Source organism: Arvicola amphibius, chromosome 5, assembly GCF_903992535.2.
Source record: "Arvicola amphibius chromosome 5, mArvAmp1.2, whole genome shotgun sequence".
NCBI classification, from domain to species: domain Eukaryota; kingdom Metazoa; phylum Chordata; class Mammalia; order Rodentia; family Cricetidae; genus Arvicola; species Arvicola amphibius.
Genome location: NC_052051.1, coordinates 13444818 through 13459900, shown reverse-complemented (window position 1 = coordinate 13459900; position 15083 = coordinate 13444818). Strand labels below are relative to the sequence as shown.

Sequence of the window (15083 nt, the reverse complement as noted above, 5' to 3'; positions counted from 1 at the left end):
GGTTTCTCTGTGTAGCCCTGGCTGTCCTGAAACTCTCTCTGTAGACCGGGGTGACCTTGCCTCTGCCTCCCGACTGCTAGGACTAAAGTTGTGTGCCGCCACCACCCAGCTGAGGCTCTGTGTTTTCAATGGTGCCAAGTGCAGTATCTTGCATACAGTTGATATCAAGGACTGGGCCTGGAAACCCATGAAGAAGAAGACACACACAGCCTCTCACTGTATCTGAGCCAGGCTGTGATACCCCAGGGAGGCCCCCAGTCCGTACATTGAAAGACCACAGAGGTAAGCATTTCCCTGTCCAAGTCACTGTTTGCCACCTTCATAAAGCCCCAAGATTCCATCCCTTCCTCTGCTGATGCGTCTCCAGCTGGGACTCTCTGTGAGCAGGCTCAGAGCCAGGTACCCCTCACGTATCTCTACCTGGGTTATGGCGGATACCCCAGTCCTAACCTGCCAGAGGATGACCTCTGTTCCAGACTTGTTCCTCCCTCCACAGAGGCTCCAACACTGAGCTGCTCAGAGCTCTTGCCTCTCTCCCCCACATCCAGCTATGCACTGACCTCCGTGGGCTCTGCCTCTGAAACACACCGGCATTCTTCCTTCCCCACCCTTGCCACCTGCCCAGCTGGAGCCCTCGCTCACCTCCCTCCTTCCATCCCTGCCTCTGTGGTCTATTAACAAATAGCCAGGTCAATCTTTTAAAATAAACACTGGATCATGTCACATCTCTGTCCCTATCTCGCTCAGCTGCCACTGAAAACCTTCCAGAAACCACAAAGTCCTAAGTACTTCATCTTATGACCCTTTTCCCTGAGGTACCCAAGCACTGTCTGCTGCCTCCCCCTCTCTTCTTCCAGCAATCCTTAAACGCAACAAGGGCAGCGTATCCCAGGGTGTTTGCACCCTTAGCTCCCTGTGCCACAATGTCCTTTGAATGTGGTGGCAGTTCACATGTGGTACCCAACCCAGCAGCAGCTCCAGGGGAATTGTTTTCATTTCTAACAGTCAGGCTCGCTGGATGGGAAACCCTGGGGGTGTGGCTGGGGTGGAGCTCCACGGTAGAGTACTTACCTAGCAAGCATGAGCTGAGTTTGATTCCCAGCACTGCAAAAAAGAAAGGAAGAAAGGAGCCCTGGGGGGATAGATGTGGCAGCCTGCATTAACTAGCTCTCCAGGTAATTTGGGTACACAGCAGAGTTGGAAAACCCTGCTTCGTTCATTCAGTTCCTTTCCTTCAGTGTGTGATTCAACACTCTCATAAAAAGAGAATTCCTGGGGCTGGGGAGCTGGCTCTGTGGATGAGGCGCTTGCTGTGCAAATATGAGGACCTGAGTTCTAATCCCCAGACCCACATAAAGCTGGATGAGATGGTGCACATTCGTAGTCCCTGTGCACCTAAAGCGGGATGGGGAGTGGAGGCAGGAGAACAGTCAGAAGCGCACAAACCAGCCTGCCCGGCCATGCAGTACCAAACAAAAGACACTAAAGATGACCTCTGACCTGTGCCCATGCTCTGCGTCATGCACACACTCACACTCACACACTCGAACACACACAGGCATACATAGACACTACAGCACAGACCTGAAAAGGGGAAGAATTTCTACTAAATTCCAACTAGTTCTGTTCCTGTCACTCCCTTACCCTACTGTATGGCTTTCTGGTGATCCTCAGTGCAGGACACAGTGCCTGGCATGTGCCTGCGGTATGGCAGACCCCTGCCCCCAGTGCTCAGCAATGAACTCTGACCCCGGGAAGAGGACAGGGGCTTGCTCAAGGTCAGGGGGTGTCAGGCCTGCCAACTGTCTGCTGAGGACTCATTTTGCTGTCCGGGCCTCAGCGTGGGCTGGCATGCCCCCCCCTCCCCAAGCGTGGTTCATTGGCCCCCGGCGCACTTCCCTTCTCTTTTAAGCTCTGAGTGGTTTAATTTGCAAGCACAGCTGCCTTTCATGTCGCAAGCTGCGTCCCTGCTCCCTCTGATCTCGGAAGCTGCCCCATCCACTGCCGCTTGTCTGCCCCGCCCTGCTCAGCCAGGATCAGGAGGTTCAGTTAATTGTGAGTGATTTTCAAAGCCGCCTGGAGTCTCCATGAAGCACCCAGTGCCGGATCCGCGTCTTCAAAAAGTTACTCAAATAAATCAACTAATTTAATTCCTGCCTTTTCCCGCCCCCTCTTTGGTTCCCCAGCTTGTCCAGGGTGAGTCACCCTTTCTTCTGAGTGCTATGTGAGTTCAGGCTGGGACTCAGGCCAGTACTTCCTACACTCTGGGACCTGAGATGCACCCGTGTCCTTCTCCTGAGTTCAGCTTCCCCATCTTTGAAGCAAGACCCTCGCCTCTCTGACAGCCTGGACACTGAAGGCAGGCTCCTTTGCAGCCCTCACTGGCTACAGGATCCAATGCACCTTCTCTTCCCTCTGGGCCCTGGTGTTCCCACCTGTTCCGTGGGGTGCTTGACAACAGACCTGGCATGCTAATTATCCAGGTGAGAATGAGGTGGGGATGATAGAGCCAGTGTGGCCAAGGTAGCCTGCTTCTTCTGTCTGCCCCAGCCCAGGCGATCTCTGCAGTATGGTAGACAGAATTTTCCTAAGGCTCCCTTGAAAGTCACTTAGCCATATAGCGTCAGCTCTCTCCAGCTTTCTGGTCTTTTCTATGCGCGCGTATGCAAGTCAAAGAGACGGCTGAGTAGGGGAAAGTACTGGGCAGGCAAGCCTGGCGACCTGAATTTGAGTCCTGGACCAACATAAAAGCAGGATGTGGCAGCACACCGCTGTAATCCAAGCACCTTTGCAGCAAGATGGGAGGCAAAGACAGGAGAGTCGACTGGAGGCTCAGGGCCAGTGAGCCTGGAGTACACAGCCCAGCAGTAGAAACGAGAGACCCTGCCTCAAAGCAAGGTCTGAGCTGGTGAAGTGGTGCAGTAGAAAAAGATGCTTATCCTGCAGATCTGCCCGCCTGAGCTCAATCCTCAGAACCACAGTGGGAGGAAAGGCCCAATTCCCCAAAGTTGCCCGATGACCTCCACATATACCCACGGCTTGCATGCACCTGTGCATATTATATATCATATATCATAGATATGTACATTTTTAATTAAAAAAACACATGCCAGTTTGGGGAAAAGGTAGAGAAGACCACGTCCTCTTGGGCCTGAGAGTAAATGGAAAGGGACGCTGGGCCCGCAGAGTCAGGAAATTTAGCTGCCTCTGGCTTGCTCGTGACCTTGGACACGACACTGTTCCCTGGATCCCAGTTTCTCCATTTACACAGTTCCCATCTTAAGCGCTTGGCAACTCTGGAATGTCCTGGGTCTCTGCCACTGACAACCTCCTGGGTATTTTCCCAGTCCAGACTTCCCCAGTGAATTGGTTTATTCGAGCGACAGTTTAAGGATCTTTGCTGTGCTTCCGAATGAGTCCTTCCATCTTAGCACACCCGAAACCAAACTCCCTCTTTCCTTTCATCTCCCAGAGCTGTTCTTCCAGCTCAAGAAATGGAAATTCCATCAAGTTCACCACTCAGGTCAAAATCCCCAATGTAAGCCTTGAGTTCTCCCTCTTACATCCTACATCCAATCCATTAGCAAACGCCTTCAGCCTAGCTTTCAAAACACAGGCACCAGTGACCTCATTTCTGCGTCCCTTCTAATGCCACCTTGAGTGGAGCCACCACCGTTTCTCATCTTAATAACCGCAGCATCCCTCTTTAGAGCAACCAGCTCCTGGCTTTGCCTTCCCCATACCTGTCACTTCTTCATGGAACAGTCATGAGATCATGTTAAAAATGAGACAGACCCTGTCATTCTCCTAAAGGTCATCATGGCCTGTCTAGCATATGCAGAATAAAAGATCAAGCCCTAACTATTATCTAGATGGCTGCGTGATACTCAGGGAACATAACTCCAGGGCCTTTGCTCATTTGGCTCTCCATCCTCCCATAGTGCCCATCTTCCCACTTCACCGCCTCAGCATCACCTCTGAGAGGACTTACCATACCAATCATTCTTCTGTTTATTAGCGTCTGTCATCTCTAGCCAGAGCATGCTATGTGTGAGCGTATGGACTCTTGTCTGTCCATACGTAGAAATGCCTCCTGTGCCATGACTAGCACATAGTAGGTACCCAACAGATTTCTTTTGAATAGATACTGTATGTCAACAAACATATGAGCAGTCATAGGAACACATAGGTTTTGATGTCTCTCTCAGCAAGCATGTACACATCAAACACAGATGTGCCTGTATGTCAGCAGGGCTCACTCCTCCACCGCTCTATTTTCCCATTATTCCTTGTGGGTCCTCCCACCATTTTCTCTGGTCCACATTCTCCTTTGAATACCAGCAATCTGCTTATTGAGCCAAATTTGGTCCATCCCAGATACACCAGGGATGACTATGTCGTCCCCTAAATATCTAAGCCTTTTGGCTTCTGATGTGCAACCAAAGGGCAGGAGAGGCAAAGAAAGGCCAAACCAGCTTGCACCTTCAGGAGAGGACAGTCTAGGACCCAGGATGCTGTCCTCTGTCTGCCTGACTTGCGGACCTCTTTGGCTAATATGGTGAGAAAGAGGAAGCCGCTTCAGACCCACAACCCATGACTCAGTCAGTGTCCACTAGAGACACTGGGCAGTCAGTGTCTGTGGGTGGGGCAGAGACACGCTATATTTAGTCTGGGCACACTGTTCATGCAGATGTTCTCTGAGCAGACCTGTGTTACATCTACAGGCAGCTGTGTGTTTTCTTTTGTTACCTGCACAGGCTGAGTGTGTGCAGTGCGCCTAGGTGTTTGCAGCAACACCCAGCAAAGAGTAGTTGATTCTCTCAGTGTCTCGTGTATGTTGAAGTGCCCAGGCAGCAGGGTCTCTTAGCTGGGGCATCCCAGTCAAGTGTCCCTAGCTGCACCCAGATGGAAGAGTGCCCCAGCAAGATGATACTTGCTGAGGTTACCCCTGTGCTCATGGTGGTGACTGAATTTTCCAGTAGCTTGCTTAGTTTGAGGGCCATCTCCTGTGCCTGGGGTGGGTGGCTATGGGCAGGGGTGAGATCGTGTCAGAATCTGCACTGGCCTGGTTGTTGCCCTTTTAGCCTGGAGACAAGCCAGCGGTTGTGCAGGGGCTGCATCTGTGTGCAGCTGAACTTTGAAGAAGAACTACGATCATGTCAAACATGGCTGGCCTCTGGGGCTGTGTCTCTGAGCACACAGCATGCACGAGCCTAGCTGAGCTTGCATGCATAACTGGGTTTGGCTGTGCAGCTGTATCTGAGCCTTTAGCTGTCACTGAGTCCACAGACAGGCCATGTCCACGTGGGGGCTGGGCGTATGAGTGCAGCTGAGGTCGAGTGTGGGCTTTGCCCAGCTATATACCAGGGAAGGTGCCCTGCTCCTGTCTGTCCTCTGTGTCCTAGGGACAGTCACTCTGTCTGCCCTGTCCCTCCCATTAGGACTCAATCAGTTCACGCTGGGAGCATCCCCACCCCAGGCCTCACCCATCCATCCCCCCCAGCCCACCTGTAGGTGACAGCTCGGCCACACTGCCAATGTAAGGGCCATGCAGGAAACGTGGTTCACTGTCGTTGATGTCCTGGACTTTGATGATAAACTCTGATTCAGGCTCCAGCAGGCGGTTGGTGGCGCGATCCCTGGCTTGGGCCCTGAGTGTGTAGAAGGTTTTCTGCTCCCGGTCTAGGCGCTCGGTGGCATGGATGTCGCCTGTCAGCTCGTCAATCAGGAAGATGGTCCCCGCACCCTCGCCAGAGATGGTGTACTTGATGGTTCCATCGCCTTCGTCGGAATCAGAATGGATCTGAGGAGGCAGGAGGAAGGCAGGGTGGATACTGGGGGAGGCGGAGGCTCTTCTCTGACACCTTCCCCAACAGAGTCCCATGGGGCATGTCTCTAGCACATCTCTTCAGCTGACCACAGAGAGGTCCAAAGCTGTGCCTGAACCAACCAGAGCTTTACACCCCTCACAAACTCTTCGCCTGGGATTCACCCTACTCTGCCTAGGCCTTCTCACCTACCTTCCCTAGGCCCCCCAAACCATCAGCTTTAGACGATAGCCACTAGCCCACTCTACCACTGCTCTAAAAACTCCCATGGTTCCTGTTTTTCCCCCTCATTTTTCGAGACAGGGTTTCCCTGTGTAACATTCCTCGTTGTCCTGGAAGTAGTTCTTGTAGACCAGGCTGGCCTTGAACTCACAGGGATTCACCTGCCTCTGCCTCCCGAGTGCTGGGATTAAAGGTGTGCGTCACCACTGCTCAGCTTCCTGTTGCCTTTAAAACAAAGCCCGGGACAGCAGCCTGCATAGCCCTACAGCTCCTACTGTGTGCTCATGTATGTGCTCGTTTGTGTGTGTGTGCACGTGTCAGGGGTTGTCAGAGGGATGGTGTCAGAAGACATCCTTAGGCATTATCCGCTATGGCTTATTTTATTTTACTTTTGAGACAGTGGCTGGCCCCCCAGCTCTGGGATGACAAGTGCATGTCACCATCATCGGCTCTTTTCAAATGTAGGTTCTGAGGAATCAAACTCGGGTCTTCATGCTTGCTTGCAAGACAAGCACTTTGCCCACTGAGCTACCACTCTAGTCCTGGAGCCCCTATTTTGAGCAGTCATCCTTGTTCTCGGCCTACTGAAAACCCATCCACCATACAAGGCTTGACTCGCTTGCCTCCTCATCTCGAAAGCCCAAGAGGTCTGAGTACATCCAGCCGTCATCATCATCATCATCATCACGTTCCACCTCACGGGATCACCGTTCGTGTGCTTCTCAGACCTCCGTGTGCACGTAAATGACATGGGCAGCTTTTTAAATGTGGCCCTGGCTCACCCGTTCTGGGCTGGGGCTTCCCAGATCACAAGCCCTGAGCTGCTCAGTGACCCACCCTGGCTTTATTACAAACCTCTGGAAATGGAAGATGGGCCCATGACTTGCTATTTTGTGGGGATCAGGAGTGGGAGGGGAGATGTGATTGCTGAGGTACCTGTACCCATCAGACATTTCGTAGGGCAAGGAGCACATTTATCTAGATTAGAACTCTAATTAGAACTGCAGCAACAACAAAAAAGATTAGAGCAAACCCCATTCAAGCAAATTTTTCTTTTTTTTTCCCCATTTACTTAGTGAGGGCAGACTACTGGGGAGCTACCCTGTGCTGCCTCCCTAAACTCTCCTACTCCATTCCAAAGCCTCCTGTGTGTCTTACATAAATCACTGCATCTCTCTGAGCCTGCCACTGCATCGGTAACAGGGCGTATCCTCCCAGAGGAGCAGGGTGGGCAGTCCCCTAAGGCCCTTGCCAACTGCCCAGTGCCAGCCGCACAGGAAGAAAGATGCTGCCCGAGGATTGGGGCTGGAAACAGGTCCCACTGAGCAGTGCATGGCTCCTCTGGCTACTGGGTCACCAAAAGGTCCAAAAGGCTGGGAGGTGGGAGCAGAGAGGGACTACTTAGGGAAGGTATGGAGGCTTTTTGCTTTTTAGCACCCACTACAAATATACCTGTTGGCACTAGCTAAAACTTAGCCTTGCCTGAGACACATTAAGTATCTGACACATGGAAGCCATGATTATATTATACTAAACATTCACTATTTATAACTGGGTTTTTCTCCTGGTACGGCTAGGCGCCAGACCCCGGGCTATTTCCACTGCACTGGCATCTCTTGGGGTAGGAACCAGCAAGAACCTGTTCTCCTGCAAACAGAAACACCTAAGACTTCACCCTCCAATGCACAAATCTCCAAGCAGCCCCAAGCAGAAGAAAACCCATCTGGATGAAGCGGCGGCTGCTCTCTAAGCCTCCGTGGAGATGGGGCATAAAGGAGACAGTCCCTATGGCACTTTTGTGGCATGGCTGTGGCAAACTCCAGCCCCCTCATCTTCTGAACAGGTGCCAGAAAACTCATCAGGAGGAGGGCCCACCCAGCCACGCAGGGGGAGCTGGGGTGTAAATTCTGTGGTAGAACTTCGTGTCTGAAAGGTGGATCATAGAAGTGCCATTTGGAAGATTGAATGGCCCATAAACATTTTCATATTTCATTAGCCGATTAATGGGCATCTCTCTCTTTTTGGCGACTCTGCTGATTCTCAGCAGAAATTGCCGGGAGTAAATGGAGGCGTCTGGTGGAACCTTTCCGGGTCCCCGTCCTGTTATAGATTGCCCCAATTAATGCCCGTCCTGGGCTCCTTCTTCCTGTCCAGTTACTGTTAATAGATTTCTCATAAGTGGCTGGATTGTAAAAACCTCATAACTCAGTTTAATGCTCCCAATAAAATTATCTCAGATGTCGGCCCTGAATCATTGGCAGCGCCTGGGATGAGGGAACCTGTCTCTTGTTTATTTGTACTATTCTATCACCTTTCCTTGGGGAGATACAGGGGGAAGGGGGGTTATGGCCTCTCTTACGCTTCCTCTGCCCACTTCTCAGATTGACCTGGTATCTGCTTATTTGATCAGTAAACACTTGGGAGCAGCATGGTAGAAGAGATGAGACTGTGGGAGAATTATCTTCAATATGTGTCCGTCACATCCCTGTGAAATGTCTGTGGCATGTCTTGGATGAAGAGAAGTGCACAGAGACAGAAGTGATCTCGGTCACGTGGCCCAGTGTGGAAGCTAAGCTCAGAGGTGTTATGGTCATGGGAGGGTTCATTTTGCCCTTCTGAGTCCCCGAGGCATGCAAGCCTACCCGGCACAGTAAAGATTAAATGAACACTCCGGGCCAAAGAGGTGGCTCAGTGGTTAAGAGTAATGGCTGCTCTTTCAAAGGTCCGGGGTTCAGTTTCCATCACCCACATGGCAGCTCACAACTGTCTGTAACTCTAGTTCCAAAGGACCCAATGCACTCACACAGACATACATTTGGGCCAAATACCAACACACATAATAATTAAAAAAAAAGATGAAATGAACACATGTTGGCAATGACCCAAGCCCCTGGCCATGGTGGCCTCCTTCCCCCTCTGTATCCTGGAGCTCCATGATGTACAAGCAAGGTCTCACATTCCTTGACATTTTGCTTTTCTTCTTTCTTTCCGTTTTGTTTGTTTGTTTGTTTGAGACATGGTCTCAGGTAGCCCAGGTTAGCCTCAAACTCACTAGGTACTCCCCAACCCAGTGAGGTATTACAGCCCAGCACCCTGATATGTTCACAGAGACCTCCTTCCTACCCTCAATGAGGGGCGGAGAGAAGGGAGTGGAACCCTGAATTGATGTCATCAATATTCTGTGAAGTGTGACATAGTGCTCACACTGGGCCCCGGTAGCTCTTCTCCAGAGATATGGGTCAGACTGCCAATCAGCCCAGAGAGGGAGGAGCTAAGAGCCCAGTGCTGCGGGGCTGGGCTGGGCTCAGCATTAGAAGACTGTGAGCCCCCCCCCCCCAGTTGTGTAGGGCATCTGGGGAGTGGAGGGGTCATGGTGCTCTCATTTCCTGGGCACTACTGGGTCACTCCTGCTGCAGGCTCTCAGCACACAGTATGCAGATGTCTTTATGTACCCCAAGTGAAGACACCAATATGGTGCTTGCAAAGAAAATACAGGAGCATGGAAGAGCTGAGTGTGTACGCTTGTCAGTGAGTATGTATGCTTCAGTACACACATGCACACCAAGTGTGAGATCAAAATCCCCTTGAGGGCACAGCAGAGTGTCCATTTTCATCTCCGCCGTGGCGCCCAACACAGGGTCTGACAGTAAACATGTTGACCATGTGATTAAGGACATAGATGGTTGCTAGCTGCCTGGCACTTCTGGACCCATTTGCGTTCCTTGCATATTCCCATCAAGACGCCGCATTTGATCCTCAAGCTCGAGAGTCGCCCACTTCCAAGGGGAAGATGAGAATTTTCTCACCTCTGAGGCTCGGGTGGACACTAGCTGGACTATGGAGGATGGTCACAGGGCTCTTACGGTGCTCTAAGCACACGATACTGGAGTCTTCAGCACGACCTCTGCCTGCTACAGCCTCCTCCCATGAGCTCTCCAGGATATTCTATTCTCTCCGACTGTACAGATAGGCAAACTGAGGCTCAGAGAAGGTATACATCCTACTTGAAACCGCACAGCTCACAGCAGGCAGTTTCAGAGCCAGTGTGACACCATGTCCCTGTTCTTACTACCACACCGGGTGGCCTGTTTCTGAGGAGGAACCCCCATGCCACCTCATCCTCAACCCTAGCCTCTCACAAACACCGAAAACATGGGCACGGCGGTGCCTCATCCCAGGGGGCTGCAAATGGGATTTACGGGGCCATTAATTACTTCCTCCTAATTAAATCAAAATTAAATGCGAGCAGAGGTGGGGTTTCCTTATTAAAGACAATTAAACGGACAGCAAGGCTACGCAAATAAAACGAGTTCAGGATTTAAACAGAAAGCAAATCAAATAAAGAGCCTCCCTCCCCCCATTCCGAATGTAAGGGGTCTGTTCACGCAGGCACGACTCGTAAACCAAGAGTTCATCAATTTTCTTTAAATATTAGCAACTTAATTAAATCCACTCTCCTCCCCACTCTAATCCCGCCGTATATCTAAAATAGATCTCACCGCCCACAGGAGTTGGTCATAAGTGCTGACCCCATAATTCTATCTTTTTTTGAAAAAAAAAAAAAAAAGTAAAATCCTACAAAATCCACATTCGACTGACAGGAGCCTCGGGGGAAATTACAGTTCGGAAAGGGGATTAGTGAAAGTACCCAGATTTTATGGAAATGCTGGGAGGCTGCTTTGGGGGGGGGTCGTGTTTGAGAAGGTGAAAGGAGGTGGCCGGGAATGCCGCTGCGCAGGGCTGCGCTGTACAGGGAGCCGTTGCTGGGGCCTTGGCAGCGACGACCTAACCACTGCAGGGCCTGGTGGTTCCTGTGGGTGCTGACAGGAGCCTGGCGGTGAGTGATGGAGAGGGAGGTTGTGAAATCGGCTACCGTTGGGCACACGGGGTTCACAGCCTGGTTCTGTTGCTAAGCTACCTTTAGAATTCGACAAGGACTGATGCTCTGAGTGACTCCCTGGGGTGGGGGACAGGAAGCAGCGATTTCACTGGAACCGTGGAGAAGTCCTTCCCCCTGGCAGAGCGAGGGGTGTGGCATGACGGGAACTCTCTCTCTCGCGCGCGCGCACACACACGTGTGCATGTGTGAGCGTTGTATGCATGGGTTTGTTTGGCTAGGGATAGGTGACTTAAACAAACAAACAAAGAAAAAAAACAACAACCCAAGCTCACATTCTTAAGACTGACAGCCTTCCTCCAGTGAGTGATGGGAAGCTAAGATGTGTTTGGGACCGAATGTAGGGGTTGCTAGAACCTGGGAATCTGAATCTGGTTCCAGTCAGCTCTCTGGTCACACGCCAGTTTCCCTCCATAAGAAGGCCCCAAGCAAGTGTTTCAAAGCTAAGAAATCTTCTCCTTGTTCCTTGTATAGTACCTTCGGGAGGAGGCCTTGGCAGCGGGGGGCGGGGGCTGAGCTCTGTGTAAAAAGGATGGAGGAGACTTGCAATGCACAACAGTGATGGAGACCTGTCCAGTGGATGGGCCAGAACAGTGCTGTCTTACATCAGAGGCTTCCCATGAATTCTAGACTTGAAGTGGTGTCTGGATACCTGGTGGCTTGCCTGGTCCTATATCTGTGTTGCCATTTGGCCTTGGCACAAGTTTCTCCATCCCCGCCCCCATCTCTCTTTTTTTTTTTTTTTTTTTTTTTTTACAATGAAAGGATTTATTAGGAGCCTGTACTGACAACAAAATTGTGGTTCAAGGTAATCATCACACGGTGTTTACTCATGCAGTGGTTGAGACTCTAAAGGCTGGCCAGGCAAAGAGGCAAGCAGCCTGTTAAGGGCTCCACTTCCTGTTTTTAGAACCCGAGTTACTGGGTGCCCCTTGCAGAGAACCCAGCTACTGGGCCATTGACTACCTGGGCCAGTCACCTCACCTGGCTTTGAGCAGATGTTTGGGCCTCTTTGGGGACCTGGGGCAGGTCTGGGGCTCACTTTCAGGCTAGCTTCTTCTCCCCAGGGCGTCAGAAACTACAACAAGGTGTAAAACAGCTTGGTTAGGTGCTTGCCAAGCACATGAGGGTTCTGAGCTTGATCCCCAGAATTCGGATAAAAAGCCAGGTGTGGTACCATGCTATTGTAATCCCAGGCCAGGGGAGGCAGAGCCAGATGGATCCTTGGGGCTCACTAGTCAGCCAGCCCTGGCTCCTTCATGTCTTCCAGACCAGCGAGACCCTGCATCAAAGGAGGTAGACAGTTTTAAAGTATGACAGCCAAGATTGTCCTCTGGACTTCAAACACTCAAGAAGCTTCAGAGGCAATCTCTAGTAGATGCCCCTGCCCACTCCAGGTCTCTTGCCCACTCTGCCCTTCGTTTCTCTATCTGCAAAAAAGAGAAATGCTTTTCACCTTGCATGTGGGCAATTAAACACTTTTTATGAGAGTTATAGAGAGTAACCAAGACAAGCAAGCCCTGGGATGAGAGCTTGGCGGGCTCTGTTTTCTTTCTTAATCAAGAAGCTGGGCACAGGGGCTCTCAGATTTCCTCATTTACAGAAGAAGAGAGGGGTCTGGGTATGTGTAAAGACTGGGGTTCAAGGCTATGTGGGGGAGCAGGTTAGCCAGAATAGGCTTCCAGAGCCTGCATTCTTAGCTATCAAACCACAAGTACCTGCCCTCTTCTGTCGGCCTGAAAGAGCTGGCATTCTCTGCTCTGCCGCTGGCTGCCAGGCCATCTGAAGCAAGGCCCAAGCCTGCCTGAGTCCCATCTGTCAGATCCTGGTTTGCTCAGCCAGGGGAACCTACTTCAGCCTGTGCATGGAGGGTGGTGGTTGAGTAACAGGGACTCCTGTGTCAAGAGAGCAGTGTTTCCTACATGTGGATCCACAGGTTTGCATGCATTTTCCTGTCTCTGTCAGGGGCTAGTCTCTGAACCTCAGATCTGTGCCGGCCAGTTCTTAGGCTCAGGAGCACACACACGCTCTTGAGTTAGAGTGCCACTGCCAACCAAAATGTGCTAGCAGGATGCCAGCCTAAACAAAACCCAGAGAACCAGCCTCAGGTACTACCGTTCCTCTGCTTCACCGTCTCCACTTCCGGCAAATTGCCAAGTAAGTCATCCTCTCCAGGCTTTGGAGTCTTCCCATAGGTTGCTCCTTCCCCCAGCTTGGTGAGCTCCTACTCCTACGGTAAAGCCCAGCTCAGGGAAGCCAGCCAACAATCCCATTTCATCAGTGCCTACTGGCTTCCTGGGCTGGTTTGTGAGGATTCTTACACATCAGGGTGTCTGTGATGTGTAACAAATTAGAGAGTCTCAGATAGCAGGAGCTGGATCATACTGCTGTTTCCAGCAGCACACTCAGGTTTGGTGAGGAGCAGGGATTGAAAGGGTGAACACCAATCCTCACTTTCTTATGGTTCCAGAGCAGGTCTTTGGTCAGATTAACCAACATGTGCTCAAAGTTTGAGAAGCAGCATTCATTCATTCATTCATTCGTTTGTTCATTCATTCATTCATTTTTTCTTTCTTTCACTCATTTATTCCCAGAACAGTGTGTAATGGTGAGCAAACACGCTTTGATGAAAGAGGCACGTGTCAATTGCATAATCAAACAAACACATACATAACTGGTGCATCTGAAGGACAGATACAGGGACCTCAGGGGTAAATGCACAGGTGTGTGTGTGTGTGGTGTGCGTGCACGTGCATGTGTGTGTGTTCTAGCCTGATGTAGTCATGGAGGGCTTCTCTGAGGAAGCAGCATTTGAATTGAGATGTGTAGCAAGTATCAGGTACCTGGCAGGAGGAGGAAGGAACAGGGAGGAGAGGGGTCACCTTGGGGAGAGGGGCAACAGAAGATAAGACACCAGGAGAGTGACAGTGTGGCAGGGGCACAGCTACACAAGACCCCAGCTCTGCAGAAGAGTAGGTTCAAATTCAGGTGTGACCCTGGGTACATTACTGAGTCTGGGAAAGCAGTCACAGTACACATGGGACACGATCAGATCTGTGACCTTGCTGGGTGCCCCACAAAACCTGCGCATGAGCTGATCTCCCCCACTGCATCTAAAGTGGAAAGGTGGGGGGGGGCGGCTTCAGAGGGAGCATGGGGCAGGAGACAGCTGGAAGGGAGCTAGGAGAGGGACTACAAGGGGGTGTCCCCAGAGTTGGGGCTGGACAGTGGGCCCCTCTTTACCTTGCCCACGTACAGGGGTTCTGACCCTGTGTACTCCTCCACCACGAAGAATTGGTTCCATACCCAGCCGCGCTTCACTCGGCCTGCACCCAGCTGGTTGTCCTGCTGAGTTCCCGGTGATGAGGAGGATGGGCCAGGGGTGCTCGCTGCCCACAGGTGCCCCAGCAGCGGTAGTAGTAGCAGCAGCAGCAGCACAGGCGATAGCGCAGCCCCTGCCCGGAGCGCCCCGTTGGGCCTCGGCCTCATTCTTGGCAGCGCGGGCCAGGCCCCGGAGCATGGACGGGAGGCACCGCAGCGGTGCTGAGTCACATGGTGACCTCAGCCTGGGGGATGCTGGGCTGGACTGGGAGGGGGCGCGGCCACACCCGGGCATGGAAACCTGGTCCTGGCCCGCGCCCCCCTTGCTGAGTCCCTGGCCCAGTCAACAGGCCTCACAGGTGCGGCTCCTGAGTAGCGCTTGTGCCATGGTCCCTGGGCCCAGACGATGTGGTCAGTGGGGGCAAAAGCTTCTTGAAGACCTTCCGGGACTAGGGGTCATTCAGATCCATCGGGAACCTGTGGAACAAAAGCGAAAACATTTCTGTCTGAGGGCAGGCTGCGACTGTCACTGGTCTTGCCGTTACTAACTAAACACCTTCTGAGTGTCTAGCCCTTGCAAGAACAGACACGACAGGGACAGCTGATGGCTCACCAGGCAGTAGGCCAGCCTATCCCCAAGCCCTAGCCCCTTCCTTTATCCCCTAAGACCTCTGCTCCCCACGCCCCAGCTACTCCATCTGCTGCTCCAGCCCTCGGGCCCCCAAAGCTGCCTGTTTTGTTCCTGGCTGCTGAGTTCTCTGGGACAGTGGGATCCCCACAGAGGCAGCTTCTAGAAGGCCTCCCAGAGCCAGAAG

General features: G+C 51.9%; 1 protein-coding gene across 1 annotated transcript in view; it reads right to left on the bottom strand.

Moving 5' to 3' along the window:
* Cdh22 (cadherin 22) overlaps window positions 1-14436 on the bottom strand; it is a 66122-nt gene extending 51686 nt beyond the window's left edge. Inside the window, exons 1-2 of the mRNA XM_038331699.1 lie at window positions 14191-14436; window positions 5509-5803 (exon numbers count right to left, since the gene is read on the bottom strand). Coding sequence (XP_038187627.1) covers window positions 5509-5803; window positions 14191-14436 — 541 coding nt within the window. The remainder of the gene's footprint in view (window positions 1-5508; window positions 5804-14190) is intronic.
* Window positions 14437-15083: the final 647 nt, after the last annotated feature.